Below are 21,174 nucleotides of genomic sequence, written 5' to 3'. Positions count from 1 at the left end.
TCTACCTTCTTTTTTTGGCACAATTACAGAAAGCAAAACACAAAAAAAAATTGGTCGACACAGCATCATTAATGTAATGGAATAAAGTATCAAAATCTGTTTTGCATATAATTGTTCCATAACCTCAACTGCCATTATATTGAAATTACTTTCCCTGTCTACAGAGTATATTATTCAATAGTTTGCCAGCAGAATTAAACAATTCATTTAGTGAGGCACTAAATGTAAGGCATATGCACTTCTGATGTTATATTACTGTATAAATACAAATAGTTAATGAAAGTGGATTCAACTATTGATTTGTATCGATTAAAATGACAAAATAGTGCATGTTTATAAAACTATTAAACTGAATCAAAATTATTTGCATTTATAACACTGGATGCAACTATTCATTTGTATTGATTAAAACAACAAAATAGTGCAAGCTGATAAAACTATTAAACTGAATCAAAATTATTTGTATTTATAACATAGTAATTGCACAATGCATGGAGGGGTTATTTATAGATGATAATGTTTACAAGAACAATTTTTGTATCCTTTATAGCTCAATATTCACTTACCTTAATCAATTCATTGTAAATACTTAGAAGTAATATGGCTATAGCTGAGATTCCCAATGATATCAAATTAGTTTTTGATATATTCTTGAAGAGATCAATGTATGTCTGCAATTAGAAGAAATTACGGATTAAATTATTTCAGCACTAGCAGTTTTATAATATACAGCTGTACATACAACTCCATAACTTGAAAATTTTACAACTTGTTTGTCTGAGAGTAACAACAAGGTAATTTTTAAGTATGAAATACAACAGCAAGAACAACAACAACAAAAGGAGAAGAAAAAGTGTGAAAGTGACACAATTACTAATCAACAGTGCACCTTGTGCAGTCTATCTTCATAAAACTAAATTTGTTGATTATGGTTTCGGTTGGCATTTGCTGATGATTCACATGCATTTTTGTATCGATTGTGCTAATAAAGACACTTTTTGCTGCAAAATATTTGTGTATGCATTCTTGATGTAGAATGGGTGCTTCTACATAAGCTGTGAGCCTGGCACTAAAGTGGTGTGTTGGTGGGCACATTATTAATCTGTAATTCACTTCATTGAATACTTGCATATTGTCTGTGCATAACCTGTTGTGCACCAATGACAGTGTAATCCACAACATCAAGAATGAGACTGTGGTTCTACAACACCCTCACACATTAAAACTGTCATGTCTCGGGTTCGATTCCCGGCGGGGTCAGGGATTTTCACCTGCCTCGAGATGACTGGGTGTTTGTGTTGTCCTCATCATTTCATCGTCATCCAGGAAAGTGGCGAAATTGGACTGAGCAAAGATTGGGTAATTGTACGGGCGCTGATAGCCACGCAGTTGAGCGCCCCACAAACCAAACATCATCATCATCATCATCAAAACTGTCATGGGATTCTGCACCTCCCACCAATCCGAACCACAATATCACAGGATCACCCAACCCATGGCAGTCATACCATTGGATTCAGTGTCACCTCCACAGGACATCCCTTTCACACAACTGGATAGCAGGACAATATGACAACAAACCAAATGTGAACATACCCCTGATTCAATCACCCATCCCAGCGTTGCTTCCACAAGCTACAAACTTTCGGCTCAAAAGCTCTCGCAGCCCACCCACAGCACAATTACAAATTTGGGTGCTGCCATTCATACCTCAACAGCTGGATATTTGGTTTGCTATTATGCAGAAAGTTTTCATGAAACAGCAAATACACTCCTGGAAATGGAAAAAACATTGACACCGGTGTGTCAGACCCACCATACTTGCTCCGAACACTGCGAGAGGGCTGTACAAGCAATGATCACACGCTCGGCACAGCGGACACACCAGGAACCGCGGTGTTGGCCGTCGAATGGCGCTAGCTGCGCAGCATTTGTGCACCGCTGCCGTCAGTGTCAGCCAGTTTGCCATGGCATACGGAGCTCCATCGCAGTCTTTAACACTGGTAGCATGCCGCGACAGCGTGGACGTGAACCGTATGTGCAGTTGACGGACTTTGAGCGAGGGCGTATAGTGGGCATGCGGGAGGCCGGGTGGACGTACCGCCGAATTGCTCAACACGTGGGGCGTGAGGTCTCCACAGTACATCGATGTTGTCGCCAGTGGTCGGCGGAAGGTGCACGTGCCCGTCGACCCGGGACCGGACCGCAGCGACGCACGGATGCACGCCAAGACCGTAGGATCCTACGCAGTGCCGTAGGGGACCGCACCGCCACTTCCCAGCAAATTAAGGACACTGTTGCTCCTGGGGTATCGGCGAGGACCATTCGCAACCGTCTCCATGAAGCTGGGCTACGGTCCCACACACCGTTAGGCCGTCTTCCGCTCACGCCCCAACATCGTGCAGCCCGCCTCCAGTGGTGTCGCGACAGGCGTGAATGGAGGGACGAATGGAGACGTGTCGTCTTCAGCGATGAGAGTCGCTTCTGCCTTGGTGCCAATGATGGTCGTATGCGTGTTTGGCGCCGTGCAGGTGAGCGCCACAATCAGGACTGCATACGACCGAGGCACACAGGGCCAACACCCGGCATCATGGTGTGGGGAGCGATCTCCTACACTGGCCGTACACCACTGGTGATCGTCGAGGGGACACTGAATAGTGCACGGTACATCCAAACCGTCATCGAACCCATCGTTCTACCATTCCTAGATCGGCAAGGGAACTTGCTGTTCCAACAGGACAATGCACGTCCGCATGTATCCCGTGCCACCCAACGTGCTCTAGAAGGTGTAAGTCAACTACCCTGGCCAGCAAGATCTCCGGATCTGTCCCCCATGGAGCATGTTTGGGACTGGATGAAGCGTCGTCTCACGCGGTCTGCACGTCCAGCACGAACGCTGGTCCAACTGAGGCGCCAGGTGGAAATGGCATAGCAAGCCGTTCCACAGGACTGCATCCAGCATCTCTACGATCGTCTCCATGGGAGAATAGCAGCCTGCATTGCTGCGAAAGGTGGATATACACTGTACTAGTGCCGACATTGTGCATGCTCTGTTGCCTGTGTCTATGTGCCTGTGGTTCTATCAGTGTGATCATGTGATGTATCTGACCCCAGGAATGTGTGAATAAAGTTTCCCCTTCCTGGGACAATGAATTCACGGTGTTCTTATTTCAATTTCCAGGAGTGTATATGATGAATTTGAACAATTTGTTGGACATTATTTTACACCCCCTCCACAGCAAATTTACAGCACCCTCATGATAGTATTGATCTCTCACTGCAAGAAACCAACAGATCAGTGACTAATGCAGCTGCTTTACTGGGAGTGATCTGATTTTCGGAGGCATTTACGCACTATGGTTGATTATGGCATTCTTTCTGGCACACTTCTGTAACACATTTGGCAGTAACAGTTACCTCTGTAGATGTGTTTAACCTTAATTGCACATAACCTTTACATGACTTGTTCCATGTGGTCAACTGAGCATATACTCTCTTTGACTGTTGCACCATCATGGCCACCACCACAACCATCACTGTTCACAAAGAGTACCAAGTGTTGCCAGACCCAGCCAATGTACCATCACCAAGCTGCACAACTGTGACCAACCAATGACTGCCAAGCATCCCTGAGGATCTGCAATCTCTCCATGCTGCTGTTGAGAAGATAGCAGATGTTGTGACTGTGGAAAATAGCAGCACATGGCTCAGTTGCACAAACTAATTAACCGTCACAACTTAGACATCACAAGCAATGTGTTCTCATCCAAATGCCTCTCACAGTCCATTTTATGTGCGACAGATCATGGCAACTATAAGCAGTGCCTACCTTCAATGGCTGATGTTAAAAGGCATGAGCCATGTATGACGTGCAGATAATGCTGTTGTTTATCGACTAGCAAAGTCACCAGAAGATCAAAACAAATTGCAGAATGATTTAGAAAAGGTCTGTATGGTGTGAAAATTGGCAATTGACCCTAATGAATGAAGAGTGTGACATACTCCACATGAGTCCTAAAAGGAATCTGTTAAACTTTGGTTACACGATAAATCAGCCAAATCTAAAGGCCTTAAATTCAACTAAATACCTAGGAATTACAATTATGAACAACTTAAACTGGAAATAACACATAGAAAATATTGTGGGGAAGGCTGGGTTTTATTGGCAGGACACTTAGAAAATGTAACAGATCTACTAAAGAGACTGCATGCACTATGAATGTCCATCCTCTTTAAGAACACTGCTACGTGGTGCGGAATCCTTACCAGATAGGATTGATGGAGTACATTGAAAAAGTTGAAAGAAGGGTAGCACATTTTGTATTATCATGAAAGAGGGGAGAGAGTGTCACTGAAATGATACAGGATTTGGGGTGGGCATCATTAAAATAAAGGCTTTTTCGTTACAGCAGAATCTTCTCATGAAATTTCAATCACCAACTTTCTCCTCTGAATGCAAAAATATTTTGTTGACGCCAACCTACATAGGGAGAAATAATCACCATAACAAAATAAGGGAAATCAGAGCTCGCACCGAAAGATCCAGGTGCTCATTCTTTACACGTGCCATACGAGATTGGAATATTAGAGAATTGTGAACGTGGTATGATGAACCCTCTGCCAGGTACTTAAATGTGATTTGCAGAGTATCAATGTAGATAAATATGTAGAGATGAGGCTACAATGTGTGAGCTGACTTCCCCAGCAATGGTCAGACCCACGGCATCACAAAGACTATTGATTTCTGATTGCTCTATATTACAGACATTTTTAGTTGACACCAGGTTGAATGTCTGTGCACTGCCTGTTACTGCCTTCCCTGACACTAAATGCAGTGATGCAACTCCCTTGAAAGTGATCAAAAACTCTGCCTTACAAACATATGGACTAGAAACAATGATGTTTGACACTGGACTCTACCAAGTGCGGGTAGACGTTTGTGCTTACTGACATTTACCAACCAATTCTAGGCACAAATCTCCATATGACAAACAAGTTGGTCATCAACTTGCATAACATGTCTTGTTCATACCACCAATGGCTGCATTATTCCCAGAGTCAAGGGACCACTGACATCTTGCATCCAACACAGGATGGACAAGTTCAGCAAGACTAGCCCGGAGGATGACATGAGCTGGTGGGAGCACTATCACAAGCTTGAATCAGCTATCCATTTAGTGGGTGAGAATATTGAAGAATGTCTCATAGTACAAAAATGCAAAATGATACACCACACCTGGGGAATTACAGGTCTGCCAGTTTCCTCAAATGTACACTGAATAGCAACTAATTGTCTATCTGAGACCAAGACCATCTCCAATGAGATGTTACACGAAGGCGTCAGTTACCCATCTGATAGCCCATGGTCCTCTCCTCTGCACTTTTTGCATAAGAAAAATGAGTCATGGAAGCTGTGTGGTGACTATCAGGCACTGAACACCAGAACCATTCTGGACAGATACCACGTGTCACACATCCAGTATTTCACAAATTAACCAGCTGCAGCAAAAGTTTTCAGTGCGTTAGATTGTTGTAAAGCTGACAATCAGGTAGCTGTGGCAAAGCTGGATATATCAAAGACCACAGTGACTACCCCATTTGGGCTATTTTAATTTTTGGTTATACTGTTTGAGCTTAGAAATGGTGCCCGGGCGTGGCAGAATTTTCTGGACGGTTTATTGAGTAAACTGTCTTACTTCTTTGCTTATCTTGATGACATTTTGGTATTTTCAGAAAATGCCCAGATCCATGACAAACATCTGAATGTAGTACAAAGCAGGCTGAGTATGTGCATGTTCAGTGAACAAGTGGCTCTTGATCCCAGAACTACAGTGAACCCAGGAAGTTTATCACCATCATCTTCCCAGAACCATTGCTGTTCAGAAAACTCTAACCAAAGGATTAGCTGGATACAACAAAAGTGCAAATGTCTCCTTCCATGGATGTAGGAGATGAATATTTCCCTTAAGAAGCTGCAAAATAGGCTAGCCAGTGTGGTGGTCCTCACATATCCCATGCCTGGAACACACATGGCTTTAGCTGTGGACATCAGCCAGTTCATGATCAGTGTAGCACTCCATCGACAAGTGAGTGGACACTGGCAGCCAATGAGTTTCTCCTCACAGAAATTACAGCCCACTCAAACTCACTAGAGCGCTTATGACAGGGAACTCCTCACAATTTATGGGAGCATCGAACACTTCCATCTCTTCATAGAGGCCACATCTGTCACTATTTTCACTGATCAAAAACCCATCATGGTGGCTTTTGATGGTTCAAATGGCTCTGAGCACTATGGGACTTAACATCTGTGGTCATCAGTCCCCTAGAACTTAGAACTACTTAAACCTAACTAACCATTTATAATGGATCTAATCAGATAACCTAAGGACATCACACACATCCATGCCCGAGGCAGGATTCGAACCTACGACCGGAGCGGTCACGCGGTTCCAGACTGAAGCGCCTAGACCGCACGGCCACACCGGCCAGCATCATGGTGGCTTTGCTAAAAGTCAGTGACAATTGCTCCCCTCAGTAGTTTTGCCATGTTGAGTATATATGCAAGTGTACTGCAGACTTGCATCACATCCACAGATCTGACACTATCATAACAGACTCTCTCACACACATTAGTGGACTAATCCCAGTGTCAAACTATGCAGAACGTGCCAGTGCCCAGGTTCCTGACCCACAACTGCAGAGTTTTTTTAACTGTCTCATCCACCGGCCTGTATACACAGCTACTGGAAGCACCGTGCACCACAGCTGAAATATGATGATGATGAGATGTCTGTACTACTAGATGTTGACCATACACTGCACCCAAGTTCTGGCAAGTGGTTTTCAACTGCATCCACAACTTGGCACATTCTAAAACCTACACGACAGTCAAACTGGAAATGGTCATTTTGCGTGACCTTCAATCAAGAAATATTCATGGGCTTGGGCACACACTTGTATCCAGTGCTAATGCAGCAAAGTGGGATGCCATGTGCATATTCCAGTGGGCCAATTCCTGATATCTACATCACTATTCGGGTATGTCCATTTTGATTTAGTTGGACCCCTTCCACCTTCTGAGAACTTCATGTACTTGTTTACAGTGGCGGACTATTGCACTTGGTGGGCAGAGACCATTCTGGTCAAAGACATTTTTTCAGAGACAAAGGCACAGGCATTCATTGAAGTTTTGGTGGCACACTTCATGTTCCCCTTCTTCATTACAACTGACCAGGGACACCAATTCAGTCATCACTTTTCCAGGAACTGTGTGGCTTTCAGTGCAGCTGAACCACAAGCTACCAGCTGGTAATCAACAGCATGGTAGAAAAGTGGCACTGCACCTTAAAGGCCACAGTGATGTGCCAAAAAGATTCCTGGACACATGCATTGCCACTGGTGATGTTATGTCTAATTACCACACTGAAGACTGACAATGGTTGATCATAGGTGGAGTTGGTATACAGAGAACCACTACATGTCCTGGCAGAATTTCTAGTACCCATTCCACTTGTTGATGCCCACCTCACCCAGCAATTCGCACACATGCAAGCCACAAGGTTAAATTTAAGTACCCTGACATCCCTGGTGTTCTGCACTTCAGAGGGGGAGGAGGGGGGTGGCAGGAGGGCTTGTATTGGAGTGACATAATCAATAATCAACAATGTACCATATGAAGGGTATCTTTATAAAACTACGTTCTTCAGTTACTGTTTCGGTTGGCATTCGCTGATGATTCGCATGTTCTTTTGTACTGGGTGTGCTAATAAAGTCAGTTTCTGCTGTACAATATCTATGTATGCATTGTTTGTATAGTATGAGTGCTTTTACAGTAGTAACAAGATAGAGCTGAATCCTACCTGTAATGCACACATATTTATGGGTTAAGTGGGTAGCCTACTATGGTTTCACAAACTTTACACTGTTTGTCAGAGGTCATCATAACAAATTTTATTTGATGTACTGTGAACAGTGAAGTCACTGCACGATTTACATAACACTGCAATGAAGTTACAATTTTTCTTTGTCAAAAAGGTCTCTTAATATTGCACAAAACTGTTAAATTCTGAAAGGGACATGTGGTCTGGCTACTACTTATCTTGAGAAAGTGTTACTGGCAAAAATGAGCATAACAACCCAGGGAAATAGGCGACAGTATTTCTAGCACTTGTAATTATATGTTTCTTCTTCATGCAGGAAACAGGATTTGGTTTGGGGAGACTGGAAATAGGGGCATGTATACAACTAAATAGAGTCCCATTTTGTATTGGAGGGGGGAGTGGGAGGGAGGAGAGTTGAGGGGGGGGGATGATGGGGGAGGGAAAGACAAAGGGGAATATGTCAGAATAAGAGATAAAAAAAGTACATTAGTAAGCACTATCAGCAAGGGTGTACCCAGGACCTCCATTGTTAGGAGGCAAGTGAAAGGAGCAACTCTTATTAGTTTTTTAGAAGTCGAGGAGTGACTAAAAATACAATTTCTTACAAAATAATTAAAAAACTGTGCTTATTAATCACCAAGCACACTAATTCTACCACTTTATTATAGGTACCTATATCTACATCCACACTACACAAGCCTCTTTATGGTATGTGATGGTTGGAGATGACTTTGTGTACCACTCTCCCTCCCCCACTTTCCTTTTTCAGTCATGAACAGTCAGTGGAAAGAACAATTCTTGGTAAACCTTCAAGTTAGCTCAGACCTCTCCAATTTTACTTTAATGATCTGTTGTGAAATATACTTCTTATGTAACAGAACCCAGTAAGTTGTCCTGGATGGGGGAGTAGGATATTAGTGTTAAATGTCCAGTTGACAACGAGGTGATTAGAGACTGAGCACAAGCTCGGATTTTAAAAGGATGAGGAAGGAAATTGGTGGCACCATTTCAAAGGAACCATCCAGCCATTTGCCTGAAGCAATTTAGGGAAACTGTGGAAAACCTAAATCATGATGGCCAGACGTGTGTTTGAAAGGATATCCTCCCAAATGTGATCCAGGGTGCTAAAGAGTGCTCCAGGGAAAAGTGACATACATAAACTGACTGACAGATATGGTGAGCAGCAATTTGCAACTGTTTGCTGCATTGAGAGCAAGAAGGAGTTACACAGAATTTCTAGTTCATATGATGAATGGCAGCTTGCTCTAAATGTAGGAAAATTTAACTCCATGCAGATGAGTGGGAAAAACAATGCTGCAATGTCCAAATACAGTATTAGTGGTCTGCAATGATCAAATTCACTATTAGTGGTGTGATAATTTACATAGTCATAATGATTAAATATCTAGGCATAATGTTGCAAAGCAATATGAAATGGACTGAGCACATAAGGTCAGCAGAACGGAAGTCAAATAGTCACCTTTGGTTTATTGGGAGAAATCTAATAAAGTGTAGGTGACAGTGCACAGAATACTAGTGAGACCCATTCTTGGATAGTGCTCAAATGTTAGGGATCACCACAAGGTCAAGTTAAAGGAAGACATTCAAAAAATTAATTAAGAGGCATGCTGCTAGATTTATCACAAGTTGGTTTTATTAACATGTGAGGATTATGGAAATGTTCCATGATCTCAAATTGCAAATACATAGAGGGAAGATGACGTTCTTTTCATCAAACACTATTGAGAAAATTTAGAGAACTAGTATTTGCGCCTGACCACAGAACAGTTCTGTTACCACCAAATTACATTTTTCATAAAGACTATAAATATAAGATAAGAGAAATTAGGAATTTTACAGTGGCATACAGACATTATTTTTCCCTTGCTCCATTTGCAAGCAGAACAGGGAAATGACGAGTAGTGGTACAAGGTACCCTTTGTGATGCACTCTACGGTGGCTTGTCAAGTACATATGTGAATGTAGACACAGATGAAGCAATATATTGGTCAATTCTTAAGAATGTATGCTCATGGAACTTTAACAGTAAACCACGCTGTTGTAGTGTCTGCTACTGGACTTTGCTGAGCATCTCCATGATGCTATCACACGTACTACATGAATCTCCGATGAAAAGCACTGCTCTTCTTTAGATATTTTCCACTTCCTTTATCGATCCTATATGGTACACATACCGGACTGATGAGCAACATTTGAGTATTGGTCAAATGAGGGTTTTGTAATGTACCTCTTTCATGGATGAACTTATACTTCATAAGGATTCCTCAAATGAATCTCAGTCTGACACATGTCTTGGCTGCAGTTAGTTTTATGTGGTTGTTACATTTAATCACTCCTTACACATATTCACATATATTTAATGGAATGTGACAGCTTCCAGTGAGTGTCCTGCTATTTTGTAATCATACAATAATGGGTCTTTCAGCTTATTTATCTCTAATACATTAGATTTGTTCATGTTAAGGGCCAACTGACAATCGCTGCACCAAGTGTCAATCCTTTGCAGGTCTTCCTAAATTATTCTTGGGGTATGCCCAAAGTTACTTTTACATTTGAAGATTTCTCTCCATTAATAATGCCAAGTTGTGTTCTGTTTGCTTAGAATTCTTCAATTCAATCACAAAACTGGTCTGATATTCCAAATGCTCATATTGTATTCATTATGTGACCTGCAGAACTGTATTGAATGCCTCCTGGGAGAAAAGGAACAGGGCATCAAGCTGGGAGCCAGTGTCTACTGGCTTCTGGGCCTCATTGACGAACAGAGTGAGCTGGGTTTCACACAGTCAGCGTTTGCAGAATCCATGTTGATTCCTGTTGAGAAGATATTTGGTCTCCAGAAATTACATAATACATTAGCATAAAACATGTTCCAAATTTCTACAGCAGACTGATGTCAGTAATATATTGCCTATAAGTTCTTTGCATCTGTTTGATAACCTATGTTGAAAACAGGCATGACCTGTATATTTTTCCAGTAACTTTGAATGCTTTGCTCCTCCAGTAACCTACAGAACATAAGTTCTTTCTCATATTCTATGTGGAAACACATAGGTATCCCACAAACTCCACTCACATTTCATTTGTCGCACAATGTCAGTTGATATTTTATCCTGTAGTCAATTATTTCAGCATCATTCATTTATCAATCACAAGACATACTGAAGCTCATCAATTTATAATAGATACTAACTACCTGCAGCATACCTGACAGAGCAAGTATGGTCTGCATAAGATACATTATTGTGCTCTCAGGCAGGTAATGTTCAGATAAATGCAAATACTTTCTATGTTCACATTTTTATTAGGTTTTGATGTTGGCTGTTAACATGAGAAAAAATACTTTGAATTTAAGGTATAAAGCTACTGCAAACCTTCAGTCTGTACCTGCTGGTGCAATGGGGAGATGGGGATACACTAATCATGGCCTGCACTTGAACAGGATGGGGAGGGACAGATTATCCGAACATCTTGCAGGAAGTATAAGTGGAGCTGCAAGCACACCAGGAAATCCTTGATGAGCTGCTTGTATGTCAAGAAGATGTGCATATTCTGAAGTGATTGACATTATCTGCCTATCTGAACATGATGTACCCACAGTGATTGGGAAGTTAAATATCAGGGATTATAAACTAGCACCATTTCCATAGAGAGTTAACATGAAAAAAGGAGGAGTTGCAACATATGTAAAAGCTGGATACAAAGTCAAAAATATTGAAACAAACAGTTTTTGTGTAGATCAGAACCCATAGAAGCATGTACGTGTGGGTTGTTACAGCAGAATACTTCTCTGGTAATTATAACTGTGTTCAAGTTCCCTCTAGGAAGCACTACAGCTATTTATGAGAAATCTAGATGTATTACTGAGGTTCCTGTCAGACAAGAAGAAACAGTTAGTAGTTTGTGCAGATTTTACAGTAGATTTTGTAAGATATACAAACAGGAAAAATGAACTGGAACATTTTATTTTAAGTACAATTTCTTTGCTGCTTTATTTATTTACTCAATTATAATATGCAAGTTAGGAATAAATAAATGCTGCAGCAAAAAACTTGTACTTATAATAAAATACATCATTCTTCACCCTTGTTGTATCCTGTTACTAGTGCATGTCAGTGTGAATGCACCGAATGTAGTGTCACTGCATGTGTGTACTTAAATCAGCTGCCAACTATATCAGTGTGGGCCAGCCACTAGAGGCTGCCTGTAGGAATTGTGCACACAGCACAGTCTCTGCCACACCATCTACCAGCGACTCGTGCCTATATACACGTGGAGCAGTGCTGAGTCACCCTCATTATGTTCTCTAGTTTGTACTGCTCACATCAGTTGTTCTGTGTATTCCTAATGTTACACCTTCTGTATGATTCGTTTCTCTTGGTATGTGTGGATTCACAAGAAGCATATTTCCGTTATTGTACAGATTTGTATGAATGAAGCCATATTTGTGCCACCTGAATCAGTTTCATGTATTACTTGATTACTACAGACCTAATGCAAGCTGGGGGAGGGGGGGGGGGCACTGGAAAGGCAATTGTTGAACTGGAATAATTATTTGGGTGTTTCAGTCTAATTTGAGTAGTTAATCTTCCAACTCATGTGCAGCAAGATGTAGGACCATGACTGATAACATTTTTATAGACAGTGTTCAGAATGGAACAATTAATGTGTGCCCATTTTTAATAAGCAATGTGATGTTGTACAATCAATATAAATAAACAATAAAGCACCTTACAGCCCTGAGGCAGGTTCATACAAACCAATGAGGTTTATTAATGAGAACAGGATGAAATATTTTGAGCACATTGGAAGAGGTGGTTGGGATGAAGTATATACAGAAAGAGATACTAATGTCAATCTCTATTTATTCTGCAGTAAATTTGTGTCAATATTTGAAAGTTGCTTTCCTAAAAAAATTATCCAGAAGATCCATTTTTAAAAAGCAAGCTGTGGATGACTAAGGGATTTAAAATCACATGTAACAGGAGATAGAAATGTATACGAAAGCCAGAGGAAGTAAACATCTGACATCACTTGCATATTGCAAAACATTTTAAGTGAGGTCAGAATCATGCACATCCTGACAGAAATTGATAATGTGGATAATAAGATTAAAACTATATGGGATATTGTCACATAGGAGACAGAACAGCTAGTCAGTGTGCAAGATACCATGACAGTTAAACTAAATGACAATGTCATGACTGATATTTCACAAGTTGCAAGTATTTTTAACAGTCACTTTATAAATGTAGCAGCAAAAATACAATTAAATTATTCTGTGGAAGATGCAAGAGAATACATTACAAATGTCATTTCACAAAACTCTAGGCAACTAGAAGTACCACCAAAATTGTTTACCAAAATTAATAGAATTACAAAAATTCTAAAAAAAAATGAAAGCTCATATGGTGTTGATGGGATTTCAGACAGAATTCTGAAAATTTATTCTAATTTAATAAATAATCTCCTTAGTGATATATGTATTGCATCACTGGCACAGACTAAAATATTCATTGTTGAATCTCTTTATAAGGAAGGTGACAAGAAGGATGTAAATAATCATCATCCAATATTCTTACTGACATCTTTCTCCAAAATATTCAAAAAAGTTATGTATTCAAGAGTAGTCTCACATTTAAGTAGAAACAATTTACCTATCATACAGTTTAGATTCCAGAACGGTTGCTTGACTGAGGATGCTGTTTATACATTCACCCACCAAATATTACAAGTCTTAAATAATACAGCATCACCAGGTGGTATTTTTTGTGATCTCTTGAAGGCATTCAGTTTTGTAGATCATGATACACCCTTAGAAAGATTCAGGTTTTATGGATCAATGGATGGACTGATGCGGTTAAAGGAACCTAACTACAAGGTCATCAGTCTCTTAATCCTTAGTGTGGCAAGCTGGAAACAGTCCCCAGAGAGGATGTACCCAAAAAACGAATCTCAAAGCATGCAACCATTTGTGAGAATCAAGAAAACCAAGGGAGAGAAGCAAGTAGAATTTAGAGAGGGATAGAAGTGTGAAGGTGAGAGAGTTCCCCTGCCCAGAAAGCAGTTTGTAGGGCCCCAGAACATATTATGCAACTGGAGACACAGCACCTGCATCCAACCAGTGCTTCAACACCCTCCATTATTGCAAGAAAACTAGCTACATGGATGACATAAAATCTCAGGAAAGGGAACAATGGCAGTGAGTCTGTTAACCAATGACAGATGTAAAAGAATAACAAAAATTAAAAAGGGGGGAAGGGCAGGAACTCGGCCCATCCTTCATGCAAGGGCAGCCATGGCCTCTTAGGGTTAGAGCAGGTGATAGGACAACCCTCCAATCACTCAAGCAGTTGCTGAGGCTGATGTGTCCTACATCACAGAGATGCGTAAAAATGGCTTTTATGGGTAAAACATAAAACCAAATTATCCTGTTTTGGCATTGTCCACTAGCACCAAAGGTGGAATGTCAGCAAGTTTAAGGTTTTGCTGTAAGGTGGCCAAATTGGGGCAGTCCATTAGGATATAGGCCACGATGAGATGGACACCACACCAACAGTAGGATGGATCCTGGTGTCGGAGGATGTGGCTGACAGTCAGCTAAGTGTGAGGCCAACAAAAAATAGTAGATTCCCTGCAAGAAGCACAGAGGGAACACAGAACATGGTTGTGGTCTCCTTTGTGGTTCACAGATTATATGGAGAAACCCAGGCACATCAATCTGCATTACAAGCCTACCACAATTGTCGGTGTAGAGATGACCAAAGTTTTGGTTCTTGTACTCCCATCTGCAAAGTCAACATCCTGGTAGCTAACTTGGCCAACTGATCAGTATGCTCATTCCCTGGGATCCCAAGACAAGTATATAAAGACAACTGACCATTCAGCATGGTGGAGGTCATACAGGAGATCATGGATAGTCACAATCAATGGGTGTCAAGGTTAGCACAGGTTGACAGTCAGAAGACTACTTAAGGAGTCACTGCTGATTAAGAACAACTCACCAGGCAAGAACGAAGGTGGCTGAGGGTTCTAGTATTTGTCACCAATTTTGTAGTGAATACACTGTATCCATGTGGCAGGGAGTGTAGTTCACTCCATCTTGCATGTGTGTAGGCAAAACTTGTTCATCCATCGACTCTAGAACCATCAGTGTATACCACATCTGAGTCTATAAATGTTTCAATGATGTCCAGGAGTAGGACCTATTGAGTCTTTTGGTCCAAAGGGCAGATTGAGGCAGATCTGGGGATGGGGTACGTACCATGGGGACACACACGATATCTTCCTGACAAAGAGGCAACATTGGTGAAGGATCAAGTTCAGAGCAGAGACATTCTGTGCAAACTATGATCATGACACCAGATCTTGGTCTGTGTTGTGGGAGGTAGATCTCCCTTCCAGGAAAAAGGACACAATAGTTCCGATGCCCAGGAAAGCAGCAAATGCATGTCACATGGTGAGTAGCAGTTCGTGGTGCATAAGTATGCTGTTCACAGGGTTCATCCAAAAGGCACCTGTCGCAAGTCAGACCCCACAATGGTGTATCACGTCCAGTATCCACAATGCTGAAAGAGATGATGAGCAATACACCAGGCTCCCATAATTAATATGTGATAGGATCAAAGCTTTGGAGAGCCACAAAAATGTAAAGCAGTCTGTGCCCCAGCTGGTGTTACTGAGACAGCGAAGATGGCACATTCATTTAAGATGGTGAAGATGGGGAAGCCACATCAACCAGGTATCAAAGACCAATCCCAAAAAACAAAGAGACTCCATCAAATTGAGCATTTGGTCATCGAGGTAGAGTTCTAGTTGGGGATCGACAGTATCATGATGACGGAAGTGCATGACACATGTTTTGGCAACAGAAAACTGGAAGCTATGCGTGATAGCTCAGGTCTGTGCCTTTTGTATGTCATCCTGCAGTTAGTTTTCAGCAACACCCACAGTTAAGGAGCAATAGTAGATGCAAAAGTCGTCAGCAACAGGGAGTGTGACACGGTAGACTCCACAGCTGTAGCTAGATCATTGATAGCCACTAGAAAAAGGGGCACACTTAATACACAGCCCTGTGGGATCCCATTCTCTTGTATATGGGGAGTACAGTGGGAAGCACCAAATTGAGCCCAGAAGTACAGTGAGACAAAAAGTTGGTTCTGGAGACCCCACTCATGGAGGGTAAAGTGGGTGCGGTGACACTGTGTAGTGTTGCAAGTCCTACACAAGTCAAAGAAGATGGTGATAAGATATTGACACCAGGCAAAATCTGGCCAAATAGCACATTCAAGGCAGATCAAATTGTCAGCAGTAGAATGGTCTTAGCAAAAACCATCCTGTGACAGGGCCAAAAGAGACAGAGACTCAAGGTGCCAACACAGCCATCAGCTCATCACAAACTCCAGCACATTGCAGAGAACATTAGTGAGGCTAAGTAGGCAATAGTTGTCCATCTCGAGAAGGAGTTTACTAGCTTTCAGTTCTGAGATGAAGGCCATTGAGATGGGAATTCACCCTGACTTTGGATGTGGTTGAGAATTGCAAGGATGTGATGTTGGCAGCCCAAGGGTAAGTGTTTCAACATTTGGCTATGGATGTGGTCTGGGCCTGGAGTCATGTCAAGGCAAAGGGCCAGAGCACTGAGGAATTCCCACTCACTGAACTGGGAATTATAAGGTTCCAGGTGACTTTTAGTAGGTGTTAAAGGAAGTTGCTCTAGTCACCAATGGAGAACACACAGTGCAGGCTGATAATTCTCAGAGACACAGGCTCAAGCACAATGAAAAGCATAATATTTGGCAACAACATCTGGATCAATGCAGGCATCTCCGTTCAGTGAGATACCAGGTACACCTGCAGGGTACTGGTGTCCATAGAGGCATTGAATCTTTGCTCAAGCCTGAGAAGGAATGGTATGTGGTCCAATGATAGCAATATACCACTCCCAGTATTCTTGTTTTTGTTGTTTTTGAGGTGGTGGACCTGGGCACAAAGGCTCTTAAAGGAAATGAGGTGCTCCAGTGATGGAGCATTGGAGAGCCTGCCTGTAATCTCTAACGGCTGTGGAAACTTTGAGGGTCCACCAAGGTACTATCTTTTGATGGGAGAGGGGATCACTGCATCAGCTTCTTCTGATAGAATGGCTTCAGTTGTCCTCTGGACAACTGCATCAATACCTCAATGTGCCATGGTTAAAGGGGCAATGGCAGTGATGAAAGTATCCCAGTCATCTTTGGAGGGAGCTGCTCTGGGTGGATGACCAGGTGAGGGTGCTGGAGGAGGGCGTTGCTTCTCCAGCTGGGGTTGGGGAGTGATGCCCCTGGCAAAAAGGGAGTTGATGTGAGTGTTGGGGGAAGCAGTAGGAGGAGGACCTCAAACTTCCAAGGTAGCAGGTGTAGTCAAGTGGCCCTGAGGACCAGAGGACCAGACGTCAAGGACACAGAGGGTGATGGCACAGCCACTAAAGAAGGTGACATTTTCGTAGCATTAGCATACATCATTGTTTCCTCTCTCATTTGGAAACAGTGTAGTCTGGTGAACTGGGGGAATGGTGCTCTCCGCAGGTGACAGAGATGGGGGAAGGGGCCCAAGGAGTGTTCATGTGCAACTGACACCCACAGTCCCTACAGACAGGGCTGGCATTACAACGTGAAGACATGTGTCCGACTTGCATGCATCTGTAGCACCATATTTGAGAAGGAACATATGGGTTGACACCACAGCCATTCTCAGGCAATGAGTCATCTTCAAAGTCCAAGATGACAGCTTCAGCATCCACTCTACTGCCTTATTGACCCTGTTGAACATGACAGACAAAATGCATATATCATCACTCCAAATTAGCACACAACTAATCATCAGTCTGTAAAAGGAGATCACAGTGGAAACTAATATCCTATAAACATATTCAAACTTTTATGGGGGTTATAGTGACAGGAATGTCACCCAGCTTGTCGCAGGTGAGCAGCACCTGTGACTGAGTGGGGGAGGCCATTTTATGCAGATCAGAAGCATGTTTTGTTTTTGAAATTGCTGCCACTTCCCCAAATCTGTCCCCAAGGTATTCAAATAAGAACAAAGGCTTTGTAGTCAAATAGGAATCCATGTCCATCCTTGTGTCTGAAACCTGTATTCCTCCCATGGAAGCCGGTCAGTGTGGCCGTGCGGTTCTAGGTGCTTCAGTCTGGAACCGCGTCACTGCTGCGGTTGCAGGTTCGAATCCTGCCTCGGGCATGGATGTGTATGATGCCCTTAGGTTAGTTAGGTTTAGATGGTTCTAAGTTCTAGGAGACTGATGACCACAGATGTTAAGTCCCATAGTGCTCAGAGCCATTTGAACCTCCCATGGTATGGCAAGGAAAGTGAACATTTTGGGGTCACATCTCTCTGCATTTTAATATGTCTTAGCTTCAAGAGACTGCTGGGGTCATGTGGTCACCAATGGAAAAAAGTTTAATTCATCTCATGTACAAATCTTCTGTCATGGTACCACCCACTATGAATTTAGCCCCTTCCCATGGACGCCACCCAGCCACAGAAATGGCTACCAGGCCAGTAAATTGTAGCCTGGAGCCCTCACACCCAGCCATGAGACCCCCTCCCCCACCAACCCCCAGCCCCCTGTACACGCAGCAATGAAGGGAATAGGAATGAGATAGACTTGAATCATGGAAAAGGAAGTAGTGCTGTGAAGTGCTGGGGCCCCTTGGTGGCCAAGCACGTACTCACAAAAGGGATGTGAGCCCTCGGGGGAAAGGGGGGGGGCATGATTTATGGAACTGATTGCTTCATACACAACTGATTTAAATCCCACTGAATTGACAGAATGAAAAAGTTGTGCTGAATAGTTCAAAATATGTTGGAAGGATAGAAAATTTTAGTGACTGGAGAGAAATCACAATCGTAGTCCCACAGGGCTCAATTTTGGATCCACTACTATTCCTTCTATATGTGAATGATGTTTTACTTAACATTCAACACACAAAAATGGCCGTTTTTGGACATGATACTAGTGTTATAATAGATCCCATTAGAGAGAATGATGTTTTTAAAAGAATTATTATGTGTTTCTCCCTAAATTTGAGAAAACACACTACATTCAATTCCGTACTACATAGTTATACAAAAATTGATGTAGGAATTGAAGGGAAGTCAGTAAATAGGACAGTATGTTCCAAATTTTTGGGTATACTTATTGGTGAAAACATGAACTGGAAGAAGCATATTGCTGAGCTTCTCAAACAATTACATTCAACTACTTTTGCTCTTCACTCAATTGCCAGTCTTGGAAACAAACAGATCAACCTCCTGACATATTTTGCACATTTCAACTCAGTGATGTCATGTGAAATAACTTTCTGGGGTAACTTATCACTTACAAAGCAAGTATCGACATACGGTTTATTCGGCCATGGTGGTCATGTAGACACCCCGTCAAGGAGTTAGACATTTTAACAATGTCACGATACATATATATTCTAATTGAAATCCATCATAAATAATTCATCACAATTTAAGAAAATGTTCTTGTCCATACCTACAACACTACAGAAAAAATGACCTTTAGTGCCCATGATTAAAGCTGTCAGTGTCTCAGAAAGGAGTTCAATATGCAGCAAGAAATTTTTTTTGTCATTTTCCCCATAACATAAAATGCCTGACAGGTAAGAAAGCAAATTTTAAATCTAAGATAAAATCATTTCTCCTGAACAACTCATTGTGCTCCAAGGACAAATTTCTACTTGAAATCTGGTAGCCTGCAAGAAAAGAACTAGTTTTTAAGTTTATTTGCATGAGGTGGACTAAGAAATGATGTCTTCATTAATGTTAAAACTAGTTATGTATGCACAGCATGTAAACTGCCTTGTTCTACATCATTTCCATAAAAGAATAATGCAAATGATCTATGGAACATTTAACTAACTAAAAGAACCCAAAGACACACCATATTTTTGTTGCTAAGAAAACAGTAGCATACAGTAAAATTTTTTGACATTTTATGAGTTACGTCACTGAGCACTGTTACTACTAGATAATATCAATTACGTTATTTGGACTTTCTTCAAACTGACACTGAATTGAAATATCTGTCTGTCATGGGGTAGAGTGAGAGATCAGTTTGTTAAGACCATTGTTACAGACAATTATGATTTCAGTTGGAGTGAGATGTCATCTGCAAAGTTATGAAGACATAAATTTCAACTGTAGTGTAAGTTCACTTAGGAAATCACATATGACCAATCATTTGATGTAGTCAACAGTTGGATTTTAAATTATTATCAAGATACAAGTTCATATTAATTTGAGGAAGTTCACCTTGAGACTTTAATTAATTTGGTCATATAAAGATCTGAGATCAAATACTAGGGCTTTTTCACATTTCAGACATTAGCTTTAACTCTAATCAACTGAGGCAACTCAAGAGACATAGTAAAGATTCATGCGACAGTTCAGTGTCTGGATTTCTTGGTGATATCTGTGGACATAAATTCTAATTAATCTGTGTTTAACATGAGATACTTTTGTTTGATGCCTTTTGATTAAATCAACTATTGTTCAAGTTAATTAACATCTTGAAGAACATTATTTTGATCATTAATAGTACATTCTTAATTCATCCAAACTTAATTCACCTTCTGCTGTTAATGTATTTGATAATTATGTTATAGTGCAGCTACACGATGCCTCATTTAGAAGATTTTGAGTACCTCAAGACCACAAGTCTTTTCAATACCCAAGTACAGGTTTGTATAGCTTCCTGCCAGAGTTTTCCAGCTTAGATATGGTAAGGTAGCATTAGTGTACTGAAAGTCAACCCAATAGTGATAGTCTTTTCCATTTATATATTTATTAAATCATACTATCAATAAAATTAAGTTTCAAGTGTTCAAGTGTAGTTTAATTTTGAGTATCTCAAAGCTTGCTGCACTTCATTAAGTTTGCTACTTGAGTTTAATCATGGCAAAAAGTATGCCATTTTTAGTTACTCAACTAACTTCTATTTACATTCCCTCCTGGAAACGCTTGCTTACAAAAAATAAAAAATAAAATTTTTTGAAGTAATTTTCTTAACTTATTACAATAACAAAGACATTCTGCATCCCCTTATCACTAAATAAATCCTGATTGGAAAGGCTAACTAACCAAGATGTGTCAAACAATCAAAAGTTCAAGTTGGAATATCAACAATATTATAAAAAGGATTGATCACTGCTCACCCTGAAGATGACACATTGAGTTGAAGACAGGCATGATGAAAAGACTATAAGAC

General features: G+C 41.2%; 1 protein-coding gene across 4 annotated transcripts in view; it reads right to left on the bottom strand.

Moving 5' to 3' along the window:
* The window catches only part of LOC126184414 (sulfate transporter-like), a 476,107-nt gene that overhangs the window by 36,772 nt on the left and 418,161 nt on the right, over positions 1-21,174 (bottom strand). For all 4 annotated transcript variants that reach the window (XM_049926799.1, XM_049926802.1, XM_049926798.1 and 1 more), the window contains exon 7: positions 567-671. In XM_049926799.1, the coding sequence (XP_049782756.1) occupies positions 567-671 (105 nt within the window). The remainder of the gene's footprint in view (positions 1-566; positions 672-21,174) is intronic.

Source organism: Schistocerca cancellata, chromosome 4, assembly GCF_023864275.1.
Source record: "Schistocerca cancellata isolate TAMUIC-IGC-003103 chromosome 4, iqSchCanc2.1, whole genome shotgun sequence".
NCBI classification, from domain to species: domain Eukaryota; kingdom Metazoa; phylum Arthropoda; class Insecta; order Orthoptera; family Acrididae; genus Schistocerca; species Schistocerca cancellata.
The sequence above is the reverse complement of the archived record's forward strand: the minus strand, read 5'-3'. Positions and strand labels throughout refer to the sequence as shown.